This window comes from Uloborus diversus, chromosome 9 (genome assembly GCF_026930045.1).
Source record: "Uloborus diversus isolate 005 chromosome 9, Udiv.v.3.1, whole genome shotgun sequence".
Classification (NCBI taxonomy): domain Eukaryota; kingdom Metazoa; phylum Arthropoda; class Arachnida; order Araneae; family Uloboridae; genus Uloborus; species Uloborus diversus.
Genome location: NC_072739.1, coordinates 68,590,099 through 68,602,254, shown reverse-complemented (window position 1 = coordinate 68,602,254; position 12,156 = coordinate 68,590,099). Strand labels below are relative to the sequence as shown.

At 32.1% G+C, this 12,156-nt stretch overlaps 1 protein-coding gene across 1 annotated transcript in view; it reads right to left on the bottom strand.

Moving 5' to 3' along the window:
- Positions 1–11,797, bottom strand: part of LOC129229468 (uncharacterized) — a 55,513-nt gene extending 43,716 nt beyond the window's left edge. Inside the window, exons 1-2 of the mRNA XM_054863781.1 lie at positions 11,659–11,797; positions 10,694–10,842 (exon numbers count right to left, since the gene is read on the bottom strand). Of these exons, the coding sequence (XP_054719756.1) occupies positions 10,694–10,801 (108 nt within the window). The 5' untranslated portion in view covers positions 10,802–10,842; positions 11,659–11,797. The remainder of the gene's footprint in view (positions 1–10,693; positions 10,843–11,658) is intronic.
- Between the last annotated feature and the right edge of the window lie 359 nt (positions 11,798–12,156).

Here is a 12,156-nt window from a genome sequence, read left to right as displayed (position 1 = left end):
CAAAATTCGATGTGCACAATATGTGACACACCAGGTACAACCAACCACTACTTAAATGATTGCATTTTAACAGTTAATTGTAGATCTTCCATAGGCGGCAGAGTCCCCCCAGTTCTGGACACTGACTACATAAATTACTGTAATATCATTAAAAGAACTCTTACTGCCTCCCCTTTGTTTCAACAGGATACCAAGACAGACTAGAAACAACAAGGACATTCCCGACCATGACAAATTCCAGAACGTGACAGAAGAAGACCGACAAAGACAACACTGAGGACAGCCACAGATGAAGACTGTACCTAGTTACCCGGAGATGGGACCGGCCATGTAACTCCTACTCATAGGCAGTGTTTTCCCATCACCCGCCAGCATTGCGGCTGGCAATGTTCTGTACATATTACATTTAACCAAGATTGTTTCTATAATATTGCACTACCGTTCTGATCGGTAGATCTGTAAAACTCAATAAAGCAGAGGAACATAGCCGGATTGCTGGCTGGCATCATACTTGTGGTTAGACAAAGAAAGACTCCCTGGCTTTCGCTAGTTCCATGAAAAGCCTTCGGGTGGAGCAGGGCGGGGAATCTCGTTGGGTACCGTTGGGTGCAGTATCTACCCTAGAAACATGTTCTGAATCTGAACCACACAGGCATGTAATGGAAAAAAAGAAAAAAAAGAGAATGAAGATGAACATGCTGCGAAAGAAATATTTTTGTACATTTCCGAACATGGAAACATTGCTGAAAATTTTTTAAACTATTCCATTGTCGAATGCCACTGGCGAACGATCTTTTTCTGTTTTGAAGAGAGCGAAAAATTATTTACGAAATAAAATGGGAGAAGATAGATTAAATAAATTGGCGATTTTATACATAGAGCAAGATATGTAAAATCGCATCGACACTAAAAGAATAATTGACGATTTTGCTGCCAGTAAAGCACGCCGAAAATTTATATAAGTTAGATACTAAAAATAAAAATTATTGTGTAACAATATTGCTTTAAATTTTTGTTTATACTTTATTTTTATTTTATTGGAATTTTTTTTTTTACTTAAGAGGGGGGAAGGGCCAAAATGTTTACCGCTTAGGGCCCCTCCTTTAATTGATCCACCTCTGCTAATACAGTCAGCAAGTCAGCAAAAGATTTTGTTGAACTAGCAAGTACTTTGGCTAAAAATACTAAAGTGTTTTTTTTTTTAACCCGTTCGCACCCAGCGTCATGCGGACGCTACACAACAATTCCTCTCTTATCAGCCCAGCGGCACGTATCCGCTTCGCGCTCTGATCGACGCTGACGTCCCAGCGTCACATATACGCTTTCTCGAAATGGAACGATAGAATTGAATATTTAAACGATAATAGAGGGCGCTAAATGGCTATAACTTTGATCATACTCGAGTCACATGGTATTTGACCTTCATGTACACGCTTTAGTTTCTTATTTGGACCTCCCAATGGGATAGATTTTTTTTTAATGTAAACAACAGTGAATCACTGCTCTGCGCATACGATTTATGAGGTCTCAATTGCTCTTGTTTATATCTTTGCTTCTCTTTTTTTGTTACGAGTAATTGAAAGAGATATACATCTAGCTGAATAAATTATGGGGGAGGGGAGGGGAGGAAGGTTAAAATATTTTTGCGTATGTGTTCCAGACTTTTGGGATTCCCCGTTCGATGAGAGTACAGGAAGGATTTCAAGCGGCACTGAAGTTTATGATTATTTTTGAATCCTTTCTGATATTATTCTTCTTTATTTATTCTTTTTTATTTGGATACTGGAACATTGCAATAAAAATGGTTAGCGAAGTGAATGAAAGGGAATGTTTTCGAGAGAATTATGAAGCAGTTTTGAGACTTGTTGCGTGGGAATTTAACTAGTTTAAATTCGTTGACCTAAGTTGTTTTAATTAAAATTACATAAGGAACATATTTTTTTGCTACATTTCTTTTTCTTTGATTGCACACTCACAATGTCTAACTCTAACTTTGTTTTTGTGCACATATTATTTAACTTTGTGCACATAGTTAAAGTTTTAGTATTCTACTTATTTCACTCCCTTCTAATAATGTAATAGTCTTTATATTAATAATTAGTAATCAGTAGTACATTGTTTAAGCAAATTTAAAATTTCAAGTCATTATTTTGAAATGCTGATTTTATATGAATATTTTTGTTCAGTTAGGCTTAACTGCTGTAAATGCTCGGGCCGATGGCGGCGTTCCATTTCGGAATGTTCGGTCCCGTAGCTGCGCTTTGTTTTCCATGCGCTGGTCCTCAAGGGGTTAAATCTGAAGACCAAATAAAAAAACGAAGTTGAAATATGGAAGCCATGGGATATGGTAACAAATGTTCCTGGGATCAAGCAGTATCATGGAATACACTGGAAAGAAAAGAAAACTCTTTGCAAGTTAACTGCTAATGACACAGAGTAATCTGTGATGAAAAGGATTAAGTTCAAAATTTCAGTTTCTGCCATGGCACGGGGTGGTGGTAATGTTTGATTCTAAAGCATATCCAGGAGAAATAACACCAATAGAAAGTTCTCAAGATTCACATTTCTGTTATGCAAGAAGCGAAGGGGACACTGGGGATGTATAAATGGCCAGTTCCTACTGACAGCATCACATATGAAGCACAAGAAATTTTAAAATGAATTCTTCAGTGATTGTCAACAACCGTGATCAATTTAAATTCAATGAAACAATATATGCTTTCTTCTTTGAAATTTTCATGCTATCATAATTTTTTAGTTGATTTTTAAATAAATTCTGAGAAATGTATACTTTGCAAATGAGTCTAATTTAATCGTTTTGCTCCAAAAATAATTTTTAGCATTAAAGTTCTAACTATTAAAAGCTCGTATTGTGCTTTTTTTTTTTTGTATACTATCATATGTGGAACATCATACGATTCTTACTGATGTCCCATACGTGGCAATCACATGCAATGTTTAAAAGATTGCTATAAAAGTAGTGATGTGGATCGGGTAAATACCCAGCGGGTAGGTAAATATTTTTGGGGTATTTACCCAAGGCCTGGGTAAACACCCCAAAACTGGGTATTTTACAAAAAAAAATGCAAAAAGTGAATGGGAATTTTTCTTAAAAATCTAAATATGAAATTATTGGTAAAACTGATACATACATATGTAATTACATAGTTTATAATATTTTTTATTGAAAGATTTGATGAAATTATGAAATAAACATTTCGCGAACCAAAGAATCTTTCTTTTCAATGTCATAATTGAAGAAGTACAGTAGTCCCTCGTTTTACGAGGGTTTATTTTGCGGGGTTTCGATTATACGCGGTTTAAGATTTCACACCTTTATTTTATTTTATGCAGATGAGTTTTGGTTTTACGCGGATGTGGCAATGCAAACAGATAACATTCTCTTCTCTTTCAAAATCAAGACTTCTAAAGATTGCAGATTACACGTAATAAACTGCATTTTGGCGTGCTAATAATCGAACTTGAGGCCCCTGGAGACATCTTATGCGATTGGTTCCAGAGCTCTTTCCAGAGGTAAAGTTAATAAACTCGCACAGTTTAGAACTCACTGGAAGAAGAGTTTTGAGGAGTGACAAAGGAGGCCAAAACCAACGAGGATACTGACTTCGGTGGCACACAAACAAAAACGTTCACATTGAAATTTTTGAGCCATTCCTAGACAACAGAAATGGTCTTTCTGATTTGTTAGTGAAGAAAGATTCTATCATGGAAATAACGCAAGTGGTCATGGATGCGTTAATGCTCTGCAAAGAATTACAGAGAAAAATTCTTAATGACTGCCAAAAGACTATCATTGCCAGTTCCTCTTTATAAACAGAACACTAAATTAATTTATGTTTTCTTTATGCATGTTATGCATAAAAGTCGATATAAGTACACATTAAACTTATTACACAATTAGTCATCACTACAATGAATTTTTTTTTTTATCAACGGAACCAAACCCCTATTTTAACACTACTTTTAGGTCTCAATTTACGCGATTTCGATTTACGCGGCATTTCCGTGGAACGTAACCCCAGCGTAAAACGAGGATCTACTGTAATAAAAAAAAATTTTTTAAACATCTTCAAACACATTTTACTGAAAAAGGATAGATTAAGTATTTTTATTATAACATTTTTTTGTTGTTGTACTGCGTTTATTTTTAGTATTAAATTGTTTTGTTCTTTAAATTAAAATATTGTAAAACAGCTGTAACGTTTCTATTTTTTTCTCACACTCAAGACATATGCTTGAAATACAACAAAAAGAGAAAGTCAAAACATCAATATGAAATAAGTGAACTAAGTACTGATACGTTATCAGGGGGTAGACCAACCACTTAGTTCGCAAGGTACATTCTTCAGAACATCTTTGGTTTGTTTCTTTTTATTTTTGAATTTTAAATGTTTTAGTATATATATATATATATATATATATATATATATATATATATATATACAGTAAAACCTGTAAAGTTGACCACCTTTGTAAGTTGACCACCTGTCTAAGTGGACCACTATCTTCAGGCACAGAATTAGATCTATATCATATATAAAAACCTCTATAAGTTGACCACCTGTTTAAGATGACCACTGAAATAGTGCACCGCAAGTGGTCAGTTTATACAGGTTTCACTGTATATATATATATATATATAAAATTAAGCAAACAGAATTACAAATATTAAAAAAATATAAATAACAAATGATGATAAAAAGGAAAAATGCAAACAGCTATTAAGTAGAAATAGATAGAGAGTGAATCCAGAGCTCATCAGCTGTGGAGGATTCATTAATTATGGTCAAAAGACCAAAATTTTAACTATAAACTAGAAGAGAATGTTTAAGCTCCAGTACATGTAATATAGAGTAACAATGGGCAAACGCACCACTTGCTAAGCTAAAAACAATAAACTAGAGCTCAAACCTAAAACTAAAAGCAGGGGGTTTCGCCTCGACTAATTAGGAAAACAAGTTCCGATAATTAGCCTTCCACGGGACAGTACCTGCCAATAACAAAATTGTCTTACCTTGAAATCCGCGTAAACAATTTACACGTGCGAAACAGACTCGGCATGTCTATGGACCGATTTCGGGATATGTTTTTATGTTTTTAATGTTTTGTTGACAAATGGATTGGTTTTTTTATCAGGCTGAACAATGGATTGGATTTGTTTACGCGGATTTCAAGGTAAGACAATTTTGTTATTGGCAGGTACTGTCCCGTGGAAGGCTAATTATCGGAACTTGTTTTCCTAATTAGTCGAGGCGAAACCTCCTGCTTTTAGTTTTAGGTTTGAGCTCTAGTTTATTGTTTTTAGCTTAGCAAGTGGTGCGTTTGCCCATTGTTACTCTATATTACATGTACTGGAGCTTAAACATTCTCTTCTAGTTTTTAGTTAAAATTTTTGTCTTTTGACCATAATTAATGAATCATCCACGGCTGATGAGCTCTGGATTCACTCTTTATCTATTCCTACTTAATAGCTGTTTGCATTTTTCCTTTTTATCATCATTTGTTATTTATATTTTGTTTAATATTTGTAATTCTGTTTGCTTAATTTTATATTTACTTGGCTTTTTAGTTTTGCTGCGTTGCGCATCTATGGGCTCTTGGTGTGGTCTTTTCAATATTTTTCACTTTTATTATATATATATATATATATATATATATATATATATATATATATATATATATATATATATATATATATATATATATATATGAGATGCAAAATATGCCTGAACACTTGTGAACTAGGTTTGCAGGAAATTTCTGCAAAAGATATAGGTAAATAAATAGTAATAATAAATTCAATAAATTGAACGAAATTTCAGTACATTTTGATGTCATGCAGGAACATATTACTGGGTTATAAAAGATTAGGACCTTAAAAAATTGATGTTTGCTTTTTTTTTTTTTTTTTTGTAACCAGTTAAGCTTTTAACTTCTTGTAGAATGGCTTTGAATGTCTGAAATTTGGCTATCAACATTGATTAGACATATCCAACACATTTAATGTGCATATATTAGATTGCTAAGTTGTTTCATACAATAATTCTTTAAATATGTGATCAAAATACAAGTTTTGGGCAAAAATTTTTTGTTTTGTATATGGTTGGTAATATATATACATAGTGGAATACATACAGAAAAGTATTTTAGTTGAATATAAATTTTTGAAATAAATATCCGGGTAAGTACCCATTTTGGGTATTTACCTAGGTATATACCCTGGGTATTTACCCATAAAAATAAATACCCGGGTATTTTACATCACTATATAAAAGTAATACTATGTATAACATATTAGAAACTACTAAAAATCATTCACAAATACAGGGTGTCCTGAAAAAGACCGACTGTTTTTAAAAATTTATAACAGGAAAACGGTAAATGATAAAAAAAACAATTCTTGTAGAAAATTAATATGGTAGGTCGTAATTTTTTCCAGTGTTCCAAATTTTAGTTGAAAATTTTTCCAATAGATGGCGCTGCAGATAGTAAGCCCGTAAATCAGAAAAAAAAATACAGAAAATTACTTCATTATTTTTCGAAAATAATGAACAAAAGAACAAAACTATTTTCAAACAATCGTCGGCTGTAATCCCAAGTCGCAATCGGAGGAAAAATCGGTGAATTTCAATTCTTTTTTGACTTGCCGGCTTGCTATGTGCAGCTCCATCTATTGAAACATTTTTGAACTAAAATTTGGAACTCTGGGGGAAAAAATTTAGGACCCACCACATGAATTTTCAGCAAGAATTTGTTTTTTATCATCAACTGTTTTCCTGTTATAAATTTTAAAAAACAGTCAGTCTTTTTCAAGACACCCTGTACATACATTTTATGAAAAAAATACACCATCTTAATAATTTATTTCAAGCAGCTGAATTTCCCCTCCCACTTTAAAAAACTAATATTTAATATTTCAGCTCTGTCCTGTATGTTTTTTTCTCCCATCTCAAAAAATGCCCAGTGCGCGATTTCCAGGGTTGGCTTTTTGCCGGCAGAAACTTGTTTTTGCCCTGCCAGTGGCAGAAACTGGTTATAACCGGTAAAAACCGGCAGAAACTGGCAAAAACTAGAAAACGCTTTGAATAGCTCTAGTAATTACTTAATGACAGGCAATTAAGTAAAATAAAAAATATAACTCCATTTCGTCATTGCAAAAACTTAATATAATAGTTATTTAATAATTAGTGTAAAAATATGTTAAATAACAAAACTGACATTTCCAAAGCAAAGTAAAATTTATCATAGTTGAAATTGCTATGTGTTAGAAATTTTAGCCTTGTAATGTTGTAACAAATTTTTCAGTTTGTTGTTTATAATTATTTTGTTTGCATTTAATATAAAGTGTTATATATATATATATATATATATATATATATATATATATATATATATATATATATATATATATATATATATATATATATATATATATATATATATATCAAATATTTAAATAAATACAGATTTGTTTTATTTCATTAAACTCTAAAATTCAAGAACTTCTCATTTTACAATTAATATAACTGAACAAAGATATTCTCAAAGAGCTTAATCAAGCAGTTACTGATAATCATTTACTCTCCTATATGCTCCATCCAAAGTATTTGGGAGTAAATTTATCATGTAATCAAGAAGAAAGTGCATGCACTTTACTCACAAATATTAACCCTGATTATGTACCTTATACCATTGCTTTACAAAACAAATCGGCCCCTTTTCCCAAAACCTATTTTTCCAATCACGTAACAACTACTCCAAATACCGCATGGTGGTCCAGTTTGAAAAAATGTGCTATAGATGAAAGTTATGTGAATCTTGCTTGTTCTTTGAAGATAATGCCAGCTAGTTCTGCTGGGATTGAAAGAATCTTCTCAAATTTCTCCTTTGTGCACAACAAATTGGGAAATTGGTTAGGTTTAGAAACAGCATCAACACTTTTATTTTGTTACAGGCTGCTGCAGTGGGAAAACAATGTAAAACTTGATTTTGAATGGTGATAGTGTTGTAAATAAATTGTATTTGGGTTAATATTTAATTATTTTTCTTATACATTTTCTGTTGTATGTCAGGAGTTGCATTTATGTCATTTTTTGAGTTTCTGCCATAAATGTGGCAGAAAGGGGTTTTTGCCATGCCGGTTTTAACCGGTTTCTACCAGTGGTTTTTACCTTCTCGGCAGAAACCTGCCAACCCTGGCGATTTCACTTCAAATAAAGAAACATTTATAAAATAAAAATAGTAAAGTTGTTAAAATTACTAAGTTACTATAATTCCAGACTCTGTTTTGCATATCCAAGCACTAATACTCTTTACTGAATCTTTTTTAACATTAAAGTAATGCATCTTATGGCACTGTAACAGATATTAGTATTTTTAGACTCTTAAATCTTGCAATTTGCCGCATATCAAATTAAATTGAATCTGTAGTTAAATTCCAAACTATGATTTGCATATCCAAGCGCTGGTACACACTCAAAATCAATATTACTTTTTTCAGCATTGAAGCAATGAATCTTATGGTGCTGAAATAAATATTTATGCTTAAAAAAAAAGTTTCAATTTCGAAATTTGCCGCCCCTAAAATCTGTTGCCTATTTCAGAAAAATTGGAAAGTTTACCCTTTACAAATATCAGCCAATTTAAAATGCTTGCTTAACCAATAGAGAAATTTGCCTCATTCCAAGAATATCGCTTTTCAAAAATATTACGTAAGTAACAATACCATTTTTGTTTAAAAACTATGTATCGGCAGTTACGTTTATTCATATTCATGGTAGAAATGACACATATTAACCAAGTACAGTGCAAATCTGCGAATTCTACCATTAATTATTCTTTATACACATAAAGTTGTAAAAACCGCAGTAAATGTGCTGTTAGTCACTGTGAAATAACCAGGGGTCTGGCCAGAGGATATTTAGGTCCGTTAACGGACCCTTCACAAAAATCCGATCAACCAAAACGGACCTTTCACAAAATCCCGATCAAACAAAACGGACCTTTCACAAAATCCCGATCAAACAAAACGGACCCTTCACAAAATTCTGATAAACAAGATCGGATCTTTCACAAATTGTTAATTGAAAGAGCAAATCTGAACAATGCATATTTCTGTGTATAAACCGATAATTTTTGGAACCTTTTTTGAAGTCAAATTAGAGGGATCAGCTTATACAAAATCGGCTAATTTTGAAAGAAAAAAATCGGCACTCTTGCGATGCTCCTGCAAGCGATAAATAATTGCTACTGCCAAATAAATATAATGGTTTTGTTTGTTTTATCACAGCTAATTAGCAGCGGTGTTGTTGTAAACTTTTCTGAAAAGGCATTTGTAAGCACTTTTCTCCCCGCTCTTGATTTAATAAACAATAATAATATATATCTGCGAAATGAACTTAGAACTGCAAAAGGATAGTAAGGGTGGGGAAAAAATATGATCGCTTCAGATAGGGCTACCAACTTCAAAATTATCACCACTTAGCATCTGGCGTTGAACCTTTATAATGACTTGATTAGAAAATATTCTCATTTTACTAGCTTGTCAATATTTGCGTTTTTACAGTGCGGTGCGATGTTTAATTGTTATTTTGGGAGAAAATTATATGGGTTTTGATTTTTCGATGCTAACAAGGATGATTAACTTTAAATAAACTCTTTTAATTACCGTTTTTTTTCTTTAGATGTCTACATTTTGAAAAATGCAATCCTTTAAATCTGATATGAGAGTCATATTTTGTTCTTTTTTCGAGTTAACTTCGCTTTATTAGGATGCAAATAAATGAAAAGTCTCTTTATTTCTGTTAGAACTCTCATTTCAAGTTTTTAAAGCAAAATTCCATTTTCTGTTATGAGTCAAAAATTAAAATGCTGAATAGATGGTTTATTTTATTTCATTTATTTATTTTTTTGCTTCAACTGTGTCCACAGATGTTAATGAAATGTTTATCATAGGACTCTAAAATGCAGTTTTAAAATAATTTTATCAAAAATATTTCTTTTACAAGTCGTTTTTATACTTTTGATGTCTTCACTTTGAGAATTGCGATCTCTTTGCATCCGCTATCGGAATCCGATTTTTCGAATTTTTGATGTTTATTACGCTTTGTTAAGAGGTAAACAATTAAAATAACTTTTTATTTTTGTTAAAATCACGGAATTTATACGTTTTAAACGAAATTCTGTGCTTTTTAAGAGTGTCTTGGGTCACAAAGTTAAATGCTGAACCCTATTCTGAATTTTATTTATTTATTTTTTTGTTACAATTATTTTAAATACTGGACAGAAATATTTGTAGTATAATTTAACAAAATGTAGAATGGTAGATAAATATTGATACTTGAGAGAGCGATGCGCCCTCCTCCCCCCCCCCCCGCCAAATATCAGAAAAACACTCCAGAATGATATTCTCGATATTGAAGAGGAAAACACTCAACTTTAAGTTTAATTAATGCAGTTTGTGCCATCTCTAAATTATAAAATTTCGTTTTAACAAAAAAAAGAAAATCTTTTTTTTTTTTTTTTTTTTTTTTTTTTTTTTGCGAAATTAATTATTTTTCACAAAAAACGGACCCTATGAAAAATCCTGGACAGACCCCTGATAACCCTGTTCTAAATTTCCGTCTGTCCATCTGAAAGATATTAAAAAATTAATTTGTTTGATATTACTCACTCTTGGTCCAAACAAAGCAGGTGTCTTTTTACCCTCTTTTTTGTTTTGTAAGCGGTTTTTTGCACTTCCTGTTCTGCATCCAGGAACGAAACATTCCCTCCGCACCATATTTTTATCAGAAAAATATTGTCCGTTTTGATGACGTTTTCCTAAAAAAATAACATGCCATAACTTGTATTAATTCTGTTTAAACATGACCAAAAAATGCATGTGAAAAAATTTTTCTTCGGCTAAAATCACTAAAAATTTCATATGTTTCTAAATTATTTTGGAAGGAAATACTTTGTGATGATTCTCAAAATTCTGAATGTTGGCAGAGAATTTGTGAAGTTTGCTGCATAGGTCAAAAATCAAAATTTGCTAAAAATATCTTTCCAAAATGTTTTTTGGGAAAAAAAAATGGAGATGCAAAAACGTATTGCAACGTCAAAGAGTTCTGCAGTCTTTGGATGGAATAACTGAGCTGGCGGTGTATTTTAAGTTTGGAGAAGCTTTGCATTGCATTTACTTTTTCCACCAAGTTCTCACATCAACACCAAAATATTCATTAATTCCAAATTGATTCTCCTAACTCTAGAAATTTGCATATTTGGATTTTGTCATGAACTACTGTTGCTCATATGAAGGATGAATACAAAACTAAACAGAGAACTTTTTCTTGGGAGTCACAAAAAATTCATTTGCCGTTATTCAACCTTAACTAGTGCACAGTTTATTGAACGACACATACACTTAACATTCTGCTACGTAAACAAAGATATTTCTGATGAATCAAATTAAAATAGCGAAAAGTCATTTGCATTATTGCCCTTTTTTCAAATAAAAGACATTTCACACTACTAATTAGGAGATAGAAATGATATAAGATTTCCAACACTTACTAAAACTACAGATTTCAAAAGATTAATGTTAGAAAGTAGAGATCATGAACTTTTACGAGGTTGAAAGAAAAGCAGCAAACTTACAAGATTTAGCAGAAGTGCTATTTTAACATTTCAATTCTATATTTGAAAATCGAATCCGAAGGATCCAGAAGTATAAACAACTTGCTATTTGGATTGCTGTTAATGTTTGATACATGCTCTAACAACGAACGACGAAGTCCCTACTCTCCACTACAGAGAGAAATAATAATTATAATAACCTTACAAATGAATCCGAAACAAATTCGCTACTCCAACGAACTATAGGGAGCACTGCAGTCACTGTCTAATGGCGGACGAAAAAACTAAAACAAACACACTTGGTAAAGTGCTAAAAGTGTCGTGATTTTTGTTCGTATGTTTGATTTTTTCGATTTATTCTTTTTAAATTAATTTTCAAAGTCCTGTGGATATTCTGGCCCACGTAGAAAGAAATGAGGAATTCAATAAGCATTACTAAACTTCAAAGATTAATGCAAACTACGTAGTTCGTAAGATAAATAAATACTTTTGTGCTGAACAGTAAAGTAAGACAAAACA